This window comes from Panthera leo, chromosome C1 (genome assembly GCF_018350215.1).
Source record: "Panthera leo isolate Ple1 chromosome C1, P.leo_Ple1_pat1.1, whole genome shotgun sequence".
Classification (NCBI taxonomy): domain Eukaryota; kingdom Metazoa; phylum Chordata; class Mammalia; order Carnivora; family Felidae; genus Panthera; species Panthera leo.
The window spans coordinates 148,707,357-148,728,201 of NC_056686.1; the positions used below are offsets into that span (position 1 = coordinate 148,707,357).

Genomic DNA, 20,845 nt, shown 5'->3' on the forward strand with positions numbered 1-20,845 from the left:
TTAAAAATATCTCAAACTAACTAAACATGACTGTCCAGCTGTATAAAACACACAATTAAGAGGTACTTAGGGGGGCGCCTGGGTGGCTCAGTTGGTTGGGCGGCCGACTTCAGCTCAGGTCATGATCTCGTGGTCCGTAAGTTCGAGCCCCGCATCGGGCTCTGTGCTGACAGCTCAGAGCCTGGAGCCTATTTCAGATTCTGTGTCTCCCTCTCTCTGACCCTCCCCTGTTCATGCTCTGTCTCTCCCTGTCTCAAAAATAAATAAAACGTTAAAAAAAAAAAATTTAAAAAAAAAAGAGGTACTTAGGATGGCAAAGAATTGCCTCTAAACAAACCCAGAGAGATTTCTATATATCTCCTTGTTCCTGAAAATTTATAGTGATAGGTATTTTATTGCATCTTTCACTGCCAGTGTGTTTGTATATGTAGTAATATTAAATTTAAAATTTGCTCACTTAAAATCAACTTTTTTTTTTAAAAAAAGGAAGCATCATTTTACGTTGAGATACTAAAAACTTCCATTAAGAAAGATGATATACAGAAGCACAAATCTTTATTCCACTCACTCCTCCCTATTCTATCCACTTGTTGCTCCTGTGGAAAGAGCCATCAGCTTGCTCAGATTTCACCCTCTGACACATCATTTTGAGTTATGTTGGTCACCAGGAACTAAAAGTAACAAGAAAGAAAGAAAACTGAAACTGTAATTTAGCACTTTACAAATATACATGCACTACTGGTTGTGGTAAAGGTCAGGAGAGCTGGAATCTAGCAGGCTGTCAAGCAGAAGCAGAAGCAGCTTCTGCGCTATCAGAAGACTGGGGTGGCACAGGGGGTGAAAAGCCCCAAGCACCACTACACCCAGGCTTCCATCTGGGAAATAATAATTGCATAAGAGACAGAGGATGGTAAAGGACTTTTCACAGAACCTCAAGAATACAGTGAAATACATGTTAATGCTGTTGGTGTTGGTTCAGGTACTTTTAATAAGGACATCTATGAGAGATAGAAATGGAAAGAGAAGACAATGCAAATGATAGGACATCTGACTCAAGAATCTAAGGAGCATAGGGATTATAAATACATCCACCTACATACAGATATTCAGATTCAGATAGAGAAGGTTAATGACTAAGCAGTTATTAAACAATGAAACACTTTCATGCTGGTTGGTGAATAGCTGCCATCCTGAGCTCCCTGAGGGCCCCTTGCTGTGCCAGTCTCTCCTGCATCTTTTCCTTCATCCCACCTCCTCACATTCCAGCAGCTGAGGGGTTAATACCAGCACTGGGCCTTTGGGATTCCTAACCTCCATGCTAAAGTCTCTACTTGGATTGGTCAATAGCACATAACATATTAGTGGTTAAATGTCTTAATATCACCTATGTATATGGATCTATGTGGCACAGGATTATCTGCATGCTATGAATTGTCTGATGAAGAATTATCTGCAACAGGATCATTTTGGGTACTTGTCAAAAATGCAGATGCTTACTTCTTGATATGTCTCTGGAGGCAAGGAAAATAAAAGCGAAAGTGAACTATTGGGACCTCATCAAGATAAAAAGCTTCTGCACAGCAAAGGAAATAATCAACAAAGCTAAAAGGCAACCAATGGAATGGAAGATGATATTTGCAAATGACATACTGGATAAAGGGTTAGTATTTAAAATTTATAAAGAACTTACCAAACTCAACACCCAAAAAACAAACAACCCAGTGAAGAAACTAGCAGAAGACATGAATAGACACTTTTCCAAAGAAAATATCCAGATGACTAACAGACACATGAAAAGATGCTCAACATCACTCATCATCAGGGAAATACAAATCAAAATCACAATGGGATACCACCTCACACCTGTCAGAATGGCTAAAATGGACTATTCAGGAAACAACAAATCTTGGCGAAGATGTGGAGAAAGGGGAACCCTTTTGCACTGTTGGTGAGAATGCAAACTGGTGCAGCCACTCTGGAAAACAGTATGGAGATTCCTCAAAAGATTAAAAATAGAACTACCCTAGGATCCAGCAATTGCACTACTAGGAATTTATCTAAAGGATACAAAAATGCTGATTCGAAGGGGCACATGCACCCCGATGTTTATAGCAGCAGTATCAACAATAGCCAAATTATGGAAAGAGCCCAAATGTCCATTGACTAATGAATGGATAAAGAAGATATGGTATTTATATACAATACAATACTACTCGGTGATGAAAAAGAATGAAATCTTGCCATTTGCAACAGTGTGGATGGAACTAGAGAGTATTATGCTAAGTGAAATAAGTCAGTCAGAGAAAGACAGATGTCATATGGTTTCACTCATATGTGGAATTTAAAACACACAACAGATGAACATAGGGGAAGGGAATGAAAAATATGATAAAAACAGAGAAGGAAGCAAACCATAAGAGACTCTTAAATACAAAGAACAAACTGAGGGTTGCTGGAGGGGAGGTGGACAGGGGGATGGGCTAAATGCGTGATGGGCATTAAGGAGGGCAGTTGTTGGGATGAGCACTGAGTGCCACATGTAGGAGATGAATCACTGGGTTCTACTCCTGAAGCCAAGACTACATGGTATGTTAACTAGCTTGAGGTTAAATTAAAAAAATGCAGATCCTTGGATCCCAGACACTGGACTCACTGCATCTCTGAGAGAGGGGCCAGGATATGCATTTGTACCTATGCCATAGGTGATTCTAGAATATCATATCAAATATAGTCTTGCATTTTCCAGCATAGAGCAAATCTGTACTGTATTACATCTAGACGCCAAGTTCTTTGAAGGCAGGGTCCTAAGTCCTAACACTCTTGGTATTCACTGCTATGCCTGGCTTAGTGCTGTTGACAGACAATAAAGAGAAGGGGTCATTGATTCAGAAGTGCATACTGAAAAGATAAGTTATCTTTGATGATGATACATGTTGATGGTGATGGCTAATCATGGTGAGTGCTTACCATGTGCCAGATAGTATAATTGCCTTAGATGCATCATCTAATTGGATCTCAATAACTCTAAAAGGTACTGTTATGATCTCCACTTTATGGTGAAGAAACTGAGACTCAAGATCTCATTGTTGAAAAGGAAAAGGAAAAGGACCCCAGTCTTGGTCTGTCTGACTTCAAAGCCTATATTCTCTTTTATTCACTAAACCATACTGGTTCTTAGATTACAAAACAATTCTACAGATAACTTATAAATCACATTCTTTGGAATTCATCTCTTCAATTTGCTTTTGCTTCAAATTTATTTGTTGCATTTTGTTATATATATGAAGGAGAGGGGCAAGAAGATGAGATAGTAGGAGCAATACTCTCTGACTTGCAGGAACCAAGGTGAAGGACATTGAATATAGAAAGTAAAAGGTATATATAAATATTCTTCAGTATTTAGGAGCTATTGGAAAACTTTTAGCTAAATAAAAATAAAATAAGTACTAAATGAAAAAAAGTTGGAACATTGCAGCTGTCAGATTTTGAAGTTCTAGCTAGAAAGTGAGTAATAAGGAAAGGGAATCAAGATGAGAACTCATTGTTGAGAAATAATGAGGGTAACAGCGATTTTAGAAAGGTCATCAAGGAGCTAGCTGATGCCTGGATTTGACAATGGGCAAGACAAGCAGTCTGGACATGGAGAAATTTAAGGCAGCTTATAAGAGGGGGGTGGACTGAAAGTAGATATAAAGAATGAGTTTTATGTGCATTTAGGTTTGTTTTGACGTATTCTGCCCGGAAGCTGGGATTAATGAGCATACGGAGTGTTATAATTTCATTCTGGTTAAAGCATCCTTATGCACTGAGCTTAGTGAAGAAAGGCTAATTAACATCTTTTGAACACAGGAGGGAAAAAAAGAGTATACATCAGAATTGTCTTTTCAAGGCAAAACAAACACAAAATCAAAATCTGGATAAATGGAATCAGAGTGCTTATTCAAACTTCAATATTTCAATCCTGGTGCCTGTCTTTAGATACAGATAACTTTCTAATCATGCTTGATTCATTCATGACATATGGAGAAGCCTAGATTTTGTTCTTACTGGGATCTGGGCAAAATCCCCACTTCTCATCTCTTTCATATCGGCTTGTCGTGGCACACCACAGTAAGTTGTCTTCCCGCCCTTCCCGGGTGCATTCATGATGCCACTGATGGTTATACTGGAAGGGAAACATGCACGGTGTTCCATGGGCATTCCCTTTGATTGTATACAAATCTAGGAGAAAGATAAAGACAAAGTCAAATAAGTATTACGTCAGCTTTATCTTTGGAAACTGTCATATGGTGAATACACTTTTTTATTGACTGAAAACCTACAATGGGTGAGGCCCTTGCTATATCACTGAGAACACTCAGGACCTACTGTCTAGTGTATGTAAAAGTACAAGGGTTCAGAGAGCATGCTGATAAGTGGCTTGTTTACATAATTATCTACTTGTTTATTTACTGTGGTGCCCCTGCAACAGTAGCACACATATTTGTTAATGGATGAGAAGGAAAATTAAATGGAGATTTACTTCTTAAGAAAAATGTTTATTTTGAGAGAGAGCCAGCGAGAGAGCACATGAGCTAGAGAGGGGCAGGGAGAGAATCCCAAGCAGGCTCAACACTCAGCGCAGAGCCCGACCTGGGGCTCAATCCCACAATAATGAGATCATGACCTGACCCAAAATCAATAGTCAGATGCTCAATCCACTGAGCCGCCCTGAGTTTTACTTTACAATACCTTCCACTCCCCAAATACATCAGAGATCAGCATCTGAACCTCAGGAGTTTTATAGGCACCTATTACTTTTTTTCATTCAATAGATATTTATTGAGCATTTAATGTGCCCAGCGCTGGGGATGTACTAATGAGCAAACCTGCAGATGTTCCCTTTCATATGAAGCTTCTGTTCTACTGGGGAGAGACAAAGAGAAAGCAAATACACAAGTAAACACATAATTCCAGGTAGCAGTAAGTGTCATGAAGAAAAACAAAGCAGGGTAGGAAGACAGAATGACTGTGTGTGTGTTTGAAGGGTGGAGGGGCCCTATTTTGGATAGGGTTGTGAGTGAAGACCTCTCTGAGTAAGAACTGGGGGAGGTGAGGGTGCAGGTCTTTGCAGAAGAGTTGTTCTGGTGGGAGGAACAGCAGATACAAAGGGCCTGTAATGAGAACATGTGTGGGGCGAATGGAAAGAGCAAGCAGGTGCAAGAGGAAGTGCAACTGGGGAAGTACTGGAGCGTCAGCTCACAAATGGCCAGCTCTGCCACATTATGGATTTTGGCCTTTACCCTGAGGGTAGTGGGAAGTCACTAAGTGAGTTTTGAATGGGAAAATGACATGATCAGATTTCCATTTTTAAAGACTAACTCAGGGTGCAGGGTAGCAAACAGAACCTACATGGCAAGAGGGGAAAATGGGATGACTAGCTAGGAGACCTCTATCATAGTCAAGGAGAGAGGAGTGTGAAGAGGTGGCCTGTTGGCTGCCTTCTCAGAGTATTACAATAATCGGGCATCCTTGGCCTTAAGCATGACTCAGCAGGGGCTTTCAATGGTGAGGGGGATAAGGACTGCCTTCGATTAAGTTAACAGGTCCTGGAGTGGAAGGGCCAGCTGTGGAGATTCCCACTCCTTCCCCACAATTGGCAAGGGGCTAGACCAAGAGCACCCCACATCATTGGCCCTAGAAGTTTGGGCTGTTGAGGAATTACAGGTGTTTCAGGACACATCCCCTTGTTCCAGTCCTCTGAATTCTGCTCAGTCTTCACTTGAGTGCATAGGAATATGAGTATCTGCCTAAAAAATTAACACAAAGCAAAATATTAAGTTCTTCCTTAGGACTGTAGACTATTCAGAGTGCTGGCCTGCAGCCCTTGCTTATCGTAGTGAGTCCTGCCAGTGGCCTGCTCTTGGCTCTGTCTCTCTTTATTCTTTTCTCGTAGGTATAGGAGAAAGTCCTGCTTTGGATCGTAGGAGTTCCTTGCTCTCCTTCCTAGAGTTGGGGCATCCTTGGCCTTACGCATGACTCAACAGGACTATGCTCTTGTTAAGGCATAATTCTACAGAGCACCATGAGGTCAGGAGCCACATCTGTCTTGTTGGCTTTTATAAATTAAATGCCCAGCCCTACACCAGAGAAACCGTCACTGCTCAATAAATATGTGATGGATGGATGAATGAATGAGGAAAGCTACAGAACAGAATCTAAGAGACAGGTTTGCAGTTTCAGAATTTATGCCATTTTATGTTTTTTTTTTCCTGCTTAACATGTCAAGTATTATAGAACTACGGAGGATGAAAGCCCCCACTCCTGAAACCATTCTTCCCACCGCTTGACACTCGCCAATTGTTCCTGACAGTCATGTGTGGTTTATCTTTCAATGCCTTGTACGTGACCATCACATGGATGCCAGGCAGGCATGAGGAGGCATTGAGGTGCTCCGTAGACATGCTCATACCTGGGGCTGAGTTTCTACAATAATAGAAACCGTGGCAGGAGAGGTTCTTCTATTCATCCTGACAAGTCTTTACTTCACAGACTTTATCTTCCACCTTTATTTTCTCTTTGTCTCCTATACTTCTGTTCTTTCGTCCCCTTTCCATTGAGTTACTTAAGTGTTTTCTCCTCTAAAACCTTTAAATTCTGAGTTTGCTTCATTAGCTGAATTTAGCAAGTTCATTCTAAGATTCCAATAATCCTTTTATGATAAGCAAGTAGCAACTAAAATGTATTTAGCAGAAGTCCCTTGAGGCTCTGGGTGCTGTCATATAATTTACACATCTTTACTTAGGCATAAGTTTTCTAAATACATGATTTCATAAGTACTTTCATTTAAATTATTTTTTACCTTTGTGCAGATATTCACAAATGCTTCCACCACCTGACATGTAGGAAATCCACTTATGAAGATATTTCCATGAGGCCACAAGCACGTTGTTGTGATTCACCTGGACCGTGTACTGGAGAGGGCCGGTGATCATGTTCCTGTTACAGCGCCATCTCAAGGAAACGTGAGTGGAATCACACTCATATATGCTTAGTAGCTGCTCTGGATTCGATAAATTCAGACCCAGGCAACCACTGCCTCCTATGTTAAAAAGGCGGTGGTTTGAAACCCACTTCCACAGCATGTGCTTGTTTGCTGGTTTGCAGTTCTCCAGGGTCAGTGAAGATTTGCCTGCTTGAATGCATTTCTTGAGGCTCTCACTCTGGATAACGAATATTCCTTTATCTGAAACAACAAAATAGGAAACGTGGCATGGAACTTTCATTTATCATTAACTAGTGTCATGAGGATCCTGGTGTGCATGTCTAAGATGTTGTATGTGACAATTTACAGCCATTTTGAACAGATCTGAGGTGATGGATGGGTCCACCAGAAGGGCTTTATTTGCACAAAACAGAAGCGTTTCTTAGGAAATATAAATGGACTTGTTGGAACTAATGAGAAAGTGATCTAAGACCTCCATGGCCAGTAGCAAAGGCTGCCTATCAATCCACAGGGGAGAGGTACTATGGTGAAGGAGCTCACCACAACTGGAGAGAGAGCAAGGATTGGTAATAATACTCAGGGCTAAATGGGAGGGACATTGCATGCCCAGAGGTATGGGGATCTTTTGGTTTTCTTTAGACAAGCGCCTGAATATTAGTAACACGGCAGCCAAATCAAGGGCCACTGAAATGAAAACTTCTACCATCAAATTCCTACAGAAAACCGAAAGGATAGAAGCAAAGTGTTGCTTTATGTCTTGATACAAGGTGTAAAGCTGGTGGGGAAGAAAAGCTTCTCCAATTTGCTCTCTGTGCTGAGTCCAGGTGGAGTAAAAAAGTGGGGACATTTGCTGTGGGGATGGCCTATTCACTAGAGAAGCCTTGTTAAGTGGTACCAGCAGCAAGTGGATGCCCAAGACCCCCGCTCGGGCCCCGCATCATGTGTATTTTCACATGGGAGGTACTAGAGCACCATGGCAGTGGCAAAACCACACAGGCCACAGGGAGATATGGAGAGAGTAGGCTTTTGTGATGCACCTCTGAACCTCTAACGCCCTGAAGATATTTGGGTGAATTTTCTGTGGAAAAACTGGAAGGGCCCAGCCAGGGAATTGGTATTAGCTACCTGCCTGCCATCTGACTATACCTCATCACTGGCCTGGAAGATACCGGTTATACAATTATGAACTTGTTCTCTCATAGGTTTTCTGAAGGTAGAAATCACATCTACTTTCTTCAGTCTAAGCACAGAGTGTACTGAACATGTTTTAGAAGTTGAGTAAATGCTTGGCGTTGATTAGATGTGCTAGCAGCTGTACAGGTCTGCCTGTGTAGGCAGGTAGGCCTAGGCTTCCTGAGTTACCCAGCTCAGAATGTCTGGTCAGGCCCAAGAGTTCTTTTATTCTGTCTTCTTGTAGTTTACCTCCTGTCCATTCTTTAAAAATCTGAAGGGACATTATCAACTTCCCTTTATTTTTTTTTTTTTCTTTTTTAATATATGAAATTTACTGTCAAATTGGTTTCCATACAACACCCAGTGCTCATCCCAAAAGGTGCCCTCCTCAATACCCATCACCCACCCTGCCCTCCCTCCCACCCCCCATCAACCCTCAGTTTGTTCTCAGTTTTTAACAGTCTCTAATGCTTTGGCTCTCTCCCACTCTAACCTCTTTTTTTTTTTTTTTTTTTTTTTTCCTTCCCCTCCCCCATGGGTTTCTGTTATGTTTCTCAGGATCCACATAAGAGTGAAACCATATGGTATCTGTCTTTCTCTGTATGGCTTATTTCACTTAGCATCACACTCTCCAGTTCCATCCATGTTGCTACAAAAGGCCATATTTCATTTTTTCTCATTGCCACGTAGTATTCCATTGTGTATATAAACCACAATTTCTTTATCCATTCATCAGTTGATGGACATTTAGGCTCTTTCCATAATTTGGCTATTGTTGAGAGTGCCGCTATAAACATTGGGGTACAGGTGCCCCTATGCATCAGTACTCCTGTATCCCTTGGATAAATTCCTAGCAGTGCTATTGCTGGGTCATAGGGTAGGTCTATTTTTAATTTTCTGAGGAACCTCCACACTGCTTTCCAGAGCGGCTGCACCAATTTGCATTCCCACCAACAGTGCAAGAGGGTTCCTGTTTCTCCACATCCTCTCCAGCATCTATAGTCTCCTGATTTGTTCATTTTGGCCACTCTGACTGGCATGAGGTGGTATCTGAGTGTGGTTTTGATTTGTATTTCCCTGATAAGGAGCGACGTTGAACATCTTTTCATGTGCCTGTTGGCCATCCAGATGTCTTCTTTAGAGAAGTGTCTATTCATGTTTTCTGCCCATTTCTTCACTGGGTTATTTGTTTTTCGGGTGTGGAGTTTGATGAGCTCTTTATAGATTTTGGATACTAGCCCTTTGTCCGATGTGTCATTTGCAAATATCTTTTCCCATTCCGTTGGTTGCCTTTTAGTTTTGTTGGTTGTTTCCTTTGCTGTGCAGAAGCTTTTTATCTTCATAAGGTCCCAGTAATTCACTTTTGCTTTTAATTCCCTTGCCTTTGGGGATGTGCCGAGTAAGAGATTGCTACGGCTGAGGTCAGAGAGGTCTTTTCCTGCTTTCTCCTCTAAGGTTTTGATGGTTTCCTGTCTCACATTCAGGTCCTTTATCCATTTTGAGTTTATTTTTGTGAATGGTGTGAGAAAGTGGTCTAGTTTCAACCTTCTGCATGTTGCTGTCCAGTTCTCCCAGCACCATTTGTTAAAGAGACTGTCTTTTTTCCATTGGATGTTCTTTCCTGCTTTGTCAAAGATGAGTTGGCCATACGTTTGTGGGTCTAGTTCTGGGGTTTCTATTCTATTCCATTGGTCTATGTGTCTGTTTTTATGCCAATACCATGCTGTCTTGATGATGACAGCTTTGTAGTAGAGGCTAAAGTCTGGGATTGTGATGCCTCCTGCTTTGGTCTTCTTCTTCAAAATTACTTTGGCTATTCGGGGCCTTTTGTGGTTCCATATGAATTTTAGGATTGCTTGTTCTAGTTTCGAGAAGAATGCTGGTGCAATTTTGATTGGGATTGCATTGAATGTGTAGATAGCTTTGGGTAGTATTGACATTTTGACAATATTTATTCTTCCAATCCATGAGCAGGGAATGTCTTTCCATTTCTTTATATCTTCTTCAATTACCTGCATAAGCTTTCTATAGTTTTCAGCATACAGATCTTTTACATCTTTGGTTAGATTTATTCCTAGGTATTTTATGCTTCTTGGTGCAATTGTGAATGGGATCAGTTTCTTCATTTGTCTTTCTGTTGCTTCATTGTTAGTGTATAAGAATGCAACTGATTTCTGCACATTGATTTTGTATCCTGCAACTTTGCTGAATTCATGTATCAGTTCTAGCAGACTTTTGGTGGAGTCTATCGGATTTTCCATGTATAATATCATGTCATCTGCAAAAAGCGAAAGCTTGACTTCATTTTTGCCAATTTTGATGCCTTTGATTTCCTTTTGTTGTCTGATTGCTGATGCTAGAACTTCCAGCACTATATTAAACAGCAGCGGTGACAGTGGGCATCCCTGTCGTGTTCCTGATCTCAGGGAAAAAGCTCTCAGTTTTTCCCCGTTGAGGATGATGTTAGCTGTGGGCTTTTCATAAATGGCCTTTATGATCTTTAAGTATGTTCCTTCTATCCCGACTTTCTCAAGGGTTTTTATTAAGAAAGGGTGCTGGATTTTGTCAAAGGCCTTTTCTGCATCGATTGACAGGATCATATGGTTCTTCTCTTTTTTTTTGTTAATGTGATGTATCACGTTGATCGATTTGCGAATGTTGAACCAGCCCTGCATCCCAGGAATGAATCCCACTTGATCATGGTGAATAATTCTTTTTATATGCTGTTGAATTCGATTTGCTAGTATCTTATTAAGAATTTTTGCATCCATATTCATCAGGGATATTGGCCTGTAGTTCTCTTTTTTTACTGGGTCTCTGTCTGGTTTAGGAATCAAAGTAATACTGGCTTCATAGAATGAGTCTGGAAGTTTTCCTTCCCTTTCTATTTCTTGGAATAGCTTGAGAAGGATAGGTATTATCTCTGCTTTAAACGTCTGGTAGAACTCCCCTGGGAAGCCATCTGGTCCTGGACTCTTATTTGTTGGGAGATTTTTGATAACCGATTCAATTTCTTCGCTGGTTATGGGTCTGTTCAAGCTTTCTATTTCCTCCTGATTGAGTTTTGGAAGAGTGTGGGTGTTTAGAAATTTGTCCATTTCTTCCAGGTTGTCCAATTTGCTGGCATATAATTTTTCATAGTATTCCCTGATAATTGTTTGTATCTCTGAGGGATTGGTTGTAATCATTCCATTTTCATTCATGATTTTATCTATTTGGGTCATCTCCCTTTTCTTTTTGAGAAGCCTGGCTAGAGGTTTGTCAATTTTGTTTATTTTTTCAAAAAACCAACTCTTGGTTTCGTTGATCTGCTCTACAGTTTTTTTAGATTCTATATTGTTTATTTCTGCTCTGATCTTTATTATTTCTCTTCTTCTGCTGGGTTTAGGCTGCCTTTGCTGTTCTGCTTCTATTTCCTTTAGGTGTGCTGTTAGATTTTGTATTTGGGATTTTTCTTGTTTCTTGAGATAGGCCTGGATTGCAATGTATTTTCCTCTCAGGACTGCCTTCGCTGCATCCCAAAGCGTTTGGATTGTTGTATTTTCATTTTCGTTTGTTTCCATATATGTTTTAATTTCTTCTCTAATTGCCTGGTTGACCCACTCATTCGTTAGTAGGGTGTTCTTTAACCTCCATGCTTTTGGAGGTTTTCCAGACTTTTTCCTGTGGTGGATTTCAAGCTTCATAGCATTGTGGTCTGAAAGTATGCATGGTATAATTTCAATTCTTGTAAACTTATGAAGGGCTGTTTTGTGACCCAGTATATGATCTATCTTGGAGAATGTTCCATGTGCACTCGAGAAGAAAGTATATTCTGTTGCTTTGGGATGCAGAGTTCTAAATATATCTGTCAAGTCCATCTGATCCAATGTATCATTCAGGGCCCTTGTTTCTTTATTGACTGTGTGTCTAGATGATCTATCCATTTCTGTAAGTGGGGTGTTAAAGTCCCCTGCAATGACCACATTCTTATCAATAAGGTTGCTTATGTTTATGAGTAATTGTTTTATATATCTGGGGGCTCGGGTATTTGGCGCATAGACATTTATAATAGTTAGCTCTTCCTGGTGGATAGACCCTGTGATTATTATATAATGCCCTTCTTCATCTCTTGTTACAGCCTTTAATTTAAAGTCTAGTTTGTCTGATATAAGTATGGCTACTCCAGCTTTCTTTTGGCTTCCAGGAGCATGATAAATAGTTCTCCATCCCCTCACTCTCAATCTAAAGGTGTCCTCAGATCTAAAATGAGTCTCTTGTAGACAGCAAATAGATGGGTCTTGTTTTTTTATCCATTCTGATACCCTATGTCTTTTAGTTGGCGCATTTAATCCATTTACATTCAGTGTTATTATAGAAAGATATGGGTTTAGAGTCATTGTGATGTCTGTATGTTTTATGCTTGTAGTGATGTCTCTGGTACTTTGTCTCACAGGATCCCCCTTAGGATCTCTTGTAGAGCTGGTTTCGTGGTGACAAATTCCTTCAGTTTTTGTTTGTTTGGGAAGACCTTTATCTCTCCTTCTATTCTAAATGACAGACTTGCTGGATAAAGGATTCTCGGCTGCATATTTTTTCTGTTTAGCACACTGTAGATATCGTGCCAAGCCTTTCTGGCCTGCCAAGTTTCAAAGGAGAGATCAGTCACGAGTCTTATAGGTCTCCCTTTATATGTGAGGGCACGTTTATCCCTTGCTGCTTTCAGAATTTTCTCTTTATCCTTGTATTTTGCCAGTTTCACTATGATATGTCGTGCAGAAGATCGATTCAAGTTACGTCTGAAGGGAGTTCTCTGTGCCTCTTGGATTTCAATGCCTTTTTCCTTCCCCAGTTCAGGGAAGTTCTCAGCTATAATTTGTTCAAGTACCCCTTCAGCACCCTTCCCTCTCTCTTCCTCCTCTGGGATACCAATTATGCGTATATTATTTTTTTTTAGTGTATCACTTAGTTCTCTAATTTTCCCCTCATACTCCTGGATTTTTTTATCTCTCTTTCTTTCAGCTTCCTCTTTCTCCATAACTTTATCTTCTAGTTCACCTATTCTCTCCTCTGCCTCTTCAAGCCGAGCCATCGTGGATTCCATTTTGTTTTGCAATTCGTTTAAAGCATTTTTCAACTCCTCGTGACTGTTCCTTAGTCCCTCGATCTTTGTGGCAAGAGATTCTCTGCTGTCCTGTATACTGTTTTCAAGCCCAGCGATTAATTTTATGACTATTATTCTAAATTCACTTTCTGTTATATTATTTAAATCCTTTTTGATCAGTTCATTAGCTGTTGTTATTTCCTGGAGATTCTTCTGAGGGGAATTCTTCCGTTTGGTCATTTTGGAGAGTCCCTTGCGTGGTGAGGACCTGCAGTGCACTTCCCCTGTGCTGTGGTGTATAACTGGAGTTAGTGGGCGGGGCCGCAGTCCGACCCGATGTCTGCCCCCAGCCCACTGCTGGGGCCACAGTCAGACTGGTGTGTGCCTTCTCTTCCCCTCTCCTAGGGGCGGGATTCACTGTGGGGTGGCGTGTCCCGTCTGGGCTACTTGCACACTGCCAGGCTTGTGTTGCTGGGGATCTGGCGTATTAGCTGGGGTGGGTAGGCAAGGTGCACGGGGGGCTGGAGGGGCAGGCTTAGCTCGCTTCTCCTTAGGTGATCCACTTCAGGAGGGGCCCTGTGGCAGCGGGAGGGAGTCAGATCCGCTGCCGGAGGTTTGGCTCCGCAGAAGCACAGAGTTGGGTGTTTGCGCGGAGCGAGCAAGTTCCCTGGCAGGAACTGGTTCCCTTTGGGATTTTGGCTGGGGGATGGGCGGGGGAGATGGCGCTGGCGCCTTTGTTCCCCGCCAAGCTGAGCTCTGCCGTCCGGGGGCTCAGCAGCTCTCCCTCCCTTTGTCCTCCAGCCTTCCCGCTTTCCGAGCAGAGCTGTTAACTTATGACCTCCCAGACGCTAAGTCGCGCTTGCTGTCGGAACACAGTCCGTCCGGCCCCTCCGCTTTTGCCAGCCAGACTCGGGGGCTCTGCTTGGCCGGCGAGCCGCCCCTCCGCCCCTGCTCCCTCCCGCCAGTCCGTGGAGCGCGCACCGCCTCGCCGCCCTTCCTACCCTCTTCCGTGGGCCTCTAGTCTGCGCTTGACTCCGGAGACTCCCTTCTGCTAATCCTCTGGCGGTTTTCTGGGTTCTTTAGGCAGGTGTAGGTGGAATCTAAGTGATCGGCAGGACGCGCTGTGAGCCCCGCGTCCTCCTACGCCGCCATCTTCCGGAACCACCTCCTCAACTTCCCTTTAAAATGACTGTGATTCAGGGCAAGTCGTGTCCTATGGCAGGGGTATAGAAGTGACAGGCAGAGGCCTTCTAGGGATTTGGAACAGCATGGAACGGGCTTCCTTGTGCATGGGGACAAGGGGAAAGTTCTTTTGTTTTTTCCTAAGTTACTTAGGCTGAGAATTGATTTACAGTAACCAAAATCACTTAAGACATTGTTAAAAAAAAGAATGTCAATGTATTAATGAAAGCTATACCTCATTTAATAATTGATAACCTTACTTATAACCATATATTTGAGGAGTTGAATTAGTTGTCAGAAAATTGCTTTGATCATCATATATCAGAGCAAAAGAGAAGGGAGTGTGTGTTTGGGCGGGGGAAGAGAATGAATGGTTTTAGGGAGATTTCATTTAGATCAGGAAATTTGTTTTCCTAATGAAGACCATGTCTGTATGGTTATTAGTAATAGTCATTCAAGATCAAATCTGCCCCTTGCCAATGTGATGTAGACTCTGATAATTAACCTTCTCTCCAACTCTTGTTTTCACCTTTTCACGCCTGGGTAGAACGTTAACCTTAATTTCTGTTGTAATCTCCTAATTACTTTCTAGCTAGCTCAGAGTTTCATTAATTTTTTACTAAAGGATAATCATTTTACTATAACTGTTCTGGAGTTTAGCTTCTATCTCATTTACTTGTTCAAATATATCCACCTACTTACTGGCTAGACCTCAGCTCTCTGGGCCTCAGTTTATATACCTAAGATGGGTAGACAGCCTACCTGGCGAGTGTTTGAGGGCTCTCAAATCAGGCAGATCAGTCTGGAACTTTGGGCAAGTTTTTTAATCTCAGTAAGCCTCACCTTTCCTTTTTGAACTGGGAGCATGTGTGATACTGATCTCATAGGGATGTTAAGGGCATTCCATTAAATAACCCATGCAAAGCACATCACACACCACTTTGGCATGGGAAGACTTCAGCAAGTTGTTAGTATTATTATTGTTACTATTATCCCTCTGGCTTCCTGATTCTTGGTCTGCAAATGCAACTGCAGATCTGGTTGAACACCTGAAGAGTGCTAATATGAGCATCCCCCAAAGACTTCTGTCATTAGCAGAAAAATGCATTTTACTCTAGCTTCTGTAGCACAGTGTGTGTAGACTTTTTAGTGTTAAATGATCCTGAGATCACCTTTTATGGAGGGAAAATACTCTTCAAAATCAAGATAACAAAATATTTTTCTTGTTTGTTCAAATATATGTGCAATCATGAATTAAGAGTCTCCATCTGTTCATCTTCCAAACTAGTATCTACCTGTAAAGTCTATACTGCAGTTCTCTTATAAGAAAGAGAAAAACACATAATGTTGACAAGCAGTGTATGGATAGGCAAATGGATGGTCTTTAAGTCAACATGGACATTATATATTACTAACATTTTGGATGAATAAATATTTTTAAATGTTCAAATTATTAAGTGTTAAGAGAAAAGGAGTGGTGTAATCGGAACTTCTGTAGTTACACTAGTGATCATAAAAATACCTTCCTGAAGCAGAAGATATTAGACACACCTAATCCCATGCTGTTCACTTTTGGGGTGTTATTATGTTTTCATGCCCAGCTGCCTTTAGAATGTAGCTTTGGAAAAGTTCCTCAGAATGTATCATAAACAAGTAGCTCTGGCTTACCAATAACAATAAATATGCCATCCCCAAAAGAATACTATGCCACACTAAGCTAAAAAATGACCCAATCCCATTTTCCCATTAAACTATAATAGAATCTGGTCTTGGCACCATTAATCTCCATAAATTCACTGAAGAGAAAACAATTGCCTTCAAATAAACTCTGAGGAGACCCAATATGGGTATCAATATTCTGATCATTATTATATGCATATATAGGCTGTCTGTAACAAACACATAATGTGAAAAAAGCCACCAATCCTTAGCGTCTATAGTCAGGTTTTAAAAAGTATGAAAATCAAATGTGGGAGGAATCAAGATTGATTATATATGTCAAGGACATCAGTTCTGCTTGAACACTGATTAAGTGATTAATGAAGTACTGCCAGAATTACTAAATCTCTTTGCAGTAAAATGTTATTATACTTCCCTTCATAATTATAAGTTTAAGAGGAGAAAAAGGATTGATTTACTAGAAGTAACTTACAAGCTAATATTCATTCTTTTTTATTCCATGGAATAAAATCCATGGAAGACAGTTCTACTTTCTACTTCTGGGTTCCTCTGAAGAGGAGATCATTTTAGACCCACCCTTTGCCCCACAGGATAACATGTACTTTTCAAAGGAATGGGAGGAGAATGCTTCCTTGATCAAGTGTGGAATTTAAGTTTAAGGTAATCCTTTTTTGACTGCATATAGAAAATTACTTCATTCCACAAGCATTCATTGGGTGGTAGGCACTGTGTAGGGCACTAGAGATAGAGGGAGAAATTATTTGCCTAAGTATCTGTCCCTTAAAAGTATACCTATTTCTTCTGAAATCATGAGAATACTCCTAGTTAATGAAAAGAAGGAGGTTCCATCAGTGCCAAAGAAAACATTGTAATCACATTTAAGATAGCCCTGGGGCACCTAGATGGCTCAGTCAATTGAGCATCTGACTCTTGATTTCAGTTCAGGTCTTGATCCCAGGGTTGTGGGATAGAGCTCTGTGTTGGGCTCCCCGCTGAGTGTGGAGCCTGCTAAAGATTCCCTCTGTCTCTCCCTCTGCCCCTCTCTCCCATTCGTGCTCTCTCTCTCTCTCTCTCTCTCAAATTAAAAAAAAAATAGCCCTTTAAAGCAAGTGGTGAAAAATAAGAACAAGAAAATAGCCCAGAATTCAGAATACTTGACTGGATCCTCAACTATTGTCATGTGTAAGGTGGGCATGACTCCTCAGTGTCATCAGATCATTCTGAGTGGGGAGAGTGTGTGTGTTTGCACACACTTGCCCCTTTTCCAGGGAGGAGACTGAGAACAACACCGGAAGGAATGAGGCCATTTGGAGGAGACTAAATTTTCTTATTTTATTTTATTTTATTTTATTTTATTTTATTTTATTTTATTTTATTTTAACTTTTGAGAGAGACATAACATGAGCAAGGGAGGGGCAGAGAGAGACACACACACACACAGAATCTGAAGCAGGCTCCAGGCTCTGAGCTGTCAGCACAGAGCCCAATATGGGGCTCAAACCCACAAATGTGAGATCATGACCTGAGCTGAATTCGGACACTCAACCGACTGAGCCACTCAGCACCCCCTGGAGGAGACTGACTATCCATAAACCCAGAATCATGAACTTTAAGGCTGGCTGGGACTGAAAGGGTTATGTAATCAAATCATTCTTTTACATTTTTTTCCAAATGTATTTTGTCTTAGTTTAATATCCATATGCATAGTGAGGACCATATAGGTCTAGGCCTAGCTTTATTTACATACATTAATTTATAACCTATAAAGGAGAAAATAAACTGCTGCAGATTGTTGCCAAACAATTTGAGGTAGAAAACTTAAAGTTTCAAACAAACATTTTTTTCAGTCCCTAGTATGGTATGTGTTAGGAAGCCTGCAGAAAAAAGGGTATAAATGTCATAGTGTTTGCCCTCAAGGAGTTGCTGTAATCCCCGGGAGTACATCTTGAAATATACGGAAAGAACTATAACAATGTCAAGATATATTTTGATATCAGAGGTATAGATAAGCACAATGACATGGAAGCCAGAGCTAGAAGGGATAGGTTTGGCCTATCAGAGAAATCTCTTTCAATCTCTCTCTCTCTCTCTCTCTCTCTCTCTCTCTCTCTCTCTCTCCCTCTCCCTCTCCCTCTCTCTCTCTCTCTCTCAATTTCTCTCTCTGTCTCTCTGTCTCTCTGTCTCTCTCTCTCTCTCACACACACACACACACACACACACACACACACGCATTTTCATTCACCAGTCATTTATTAGGGACGTAACATTTGTCACACACGGAGGTACCTTGGTGAACTGGCCAGACATGGTAACCTGTTCTCACTGCAGAGACAAAAAGTTCTAAATAGTGGAGGAGGTCTATAGATGCACAGCTGGTTAAGTGGGACAAAGGGGCACAGAGCGAATGTCACCAAAGTTCAGAAGTGACAAAAATAATCAGCTCTAGGGTGATGAGAGCCTACCTATATAAAAGAATTTGGTGGTTATAGAATATAAAGTTGGAAAGAGGTGGTTTGGGGTCATTTTATGAAGAACTTGAATTTTATTCAAAAATTTGTCTTTTATTCTTCAGATGAGAGGGAGCATTGGGAATAATAGAAAGCATGACTGAGGCTGTGGTGTAGATGAATTAGCATGGTGAATCATTCAGCAAAAACACTTATTGAGCATTTACTGTGTACCCAGCCTTGTTTCAGGTGCTAAGAATATAGGTGTGAGGCAAATGTCCAAATTCCTGGCCTGGAGGAGTTCTCCTGTAGGTGGGACGAGACAGTCCATGAATGGAACCAGTGCACAATCTGGGGACTTTTGCTATGATCCAGCAAGGGGACCGAGGCGTCAATTCAGCTGGTTGTGGTGAGAATGGAAAGGAGGGAGTAGTGAGACTCCAGTCACTATAAAACTAATTCAAGGAGGGAAGAAATGACAAGATTTGGCGATCGATGGAATGGGAGGATTCTGGAAAAGGTAGTTGCAATGACTTGTTTTCTAGCTCAGGTGTTCAGGTGGCTGGCAGAGGCCTGCCAATTTCTATGACACTATGAGGTTGGAGTCTACAGCCTGGGGCTACTATTATAATCTGATCTGTCTGTTTGAACGGTGCTGATTGAGGGTACCTGTAGGACATTTCTCTTGAGGCCCCCCACTTCATTTTCAGCACCCCTTCCCGTGACCTCCACCTGCCTTGTGGTGCCCCTTTGGCTTTAGACAGCTCTTAGAAATGGCTGAAGGTTTGAAGTAGTACGTGAATAAGATAAGGTTTGAAGTGTTAAGACTTCGTGAGGCTTCTGTACTTTTCACACAAAAACACTTGAAACAAACAATAAAACAACAATTCCTAAAATGAAGCTCTTTTTCTGGTGGATTTTAGGCAAGCAAAGGGCTTTCTGGTATTCAATAAAGCCCACCATGATAGCGGTCACCTAATCCAACTACACATAGAAAGTTGGTTTCAATGCTCCTCCATGTCAAGGGAACTGGAAGGAAAAGTTCACATACATGGTTCACATCAAGTGCAATGCTGACAACTAGCTATTGGGAAGCCACAGCTTGCCAAATGCAATCCAGTTTCAATCTCCCACCCCATTTCCCTGGGTTTAAAGCTCTTCTGCTGTATCCACCCACACAGCTGGTGCCGGGCTCATGCACTCCCTGCCCTGTATCATCTCTTGAATCTGTTTAGTCCCTTTCTTTTCTGACAGTACAGCAGCCCCCCTCCTCCCTTATCTTCCATTTTGCTTTCCGCAGTTTCAATTTACCCAAGCTCAACCGTGCCCAGGCAACAGACGATCCTCCTTCTGAGGTATCAACAGAAGGTCACAGGTAGCCTAACACTGTGTTGTAATACCCACGACATTCACCTCATTTCATCTCATCACACAGGTTATTTTGTCATCTCACATCACCACAAGAAGAAGGGTAAGTACAGCACAATGAGGTATTTTGAGAGAGAAACCACATTCACATAACTTTTATTATAGTTTATTATAATTGTTTTATTTTATTATTATTGTGGTTAATCTCTTACTGTGCCTAATTTATAAGTTAAATTTTATCATAAATATGTATAGGGAAAACCATAATATATATAGGGTTTGGTACTATCTGCAGTTTCAGGCATCCATTGGGGGTCTCGGAATGTATCCCCCGTGAATAAGAGGGGGCCTATTCTATTTCAGTTTGGACATGGAAGGGGTCCAGAAGGTAGTGGGGAGGGCATTCCTCCCCTGTAACCAATCTGAAGGTAAGCATCTTCTCTCTTGAGATGTATTGACCTTTTCCAGCTACACAAATATGGGTTTGTCCTGTCCAGTGAACAATGGATTCAGATCTGATTATGTTCCTTACTTAGATTACTCTGTAGCACGAAAGGATGTGGTAAGCAGCTGAATCCAGTCCTGTTCATGGCTGAATGGTGCAGAAAATCTGGATTCTTAATATGACTTTGCAAACCAATAAGCAAGGAATTTCTGATGCTTGCAGCATGTGCATTGTACTTGAAAAAAGAGTCCCAGAGAACAAAGTTAAAGGTGTGTCTGCCCTTCCTGGCTCTCTCTGCATGCACATTGCATTTTATCCCAAATCATCTGAGATTTGGTGTTTGTCTCTTAATCTGACAGCACCTAACAAAGCCTGTAGCTACCTCTCAATTGCCTTCTATTAATCAACTAAAAGGTAAAATGTACTTTAAAATATCGCCTTATCCTGTCTCAGAACTTCTGTCTCTTTCTCTGCCCTAGCAC

General features: G+C 41.3%; 1 protein-coding gene across 1 annotated transcript in view; it reads right to left on the reverse strand.

Moving 5' to 3' along the window:
• The window catches only part of PLA2R1 (phospholipase A2 receptor 1), a 125,115-nt gene that overhangs the window by 94,556 nt on the left and 9,714 nt on the right, over nt 1-20,845 (reverse strand). The window contains exons 2-3 of the mRNA XM_042948930.1: nt 6,842-7,225; nt 4,048-4,221 (exon numbers count right to left, since the gene is read on the reverse strand). Coding sequence (XP_042804864.1) covers nt 4,048-4,221; nt 6,842-7,225 — 558 coding nt within the window. The remainder of the gene's footprint in view (nt 1-4,047; nt 4,222-6,841; nt 7,226-20,845) is intronic.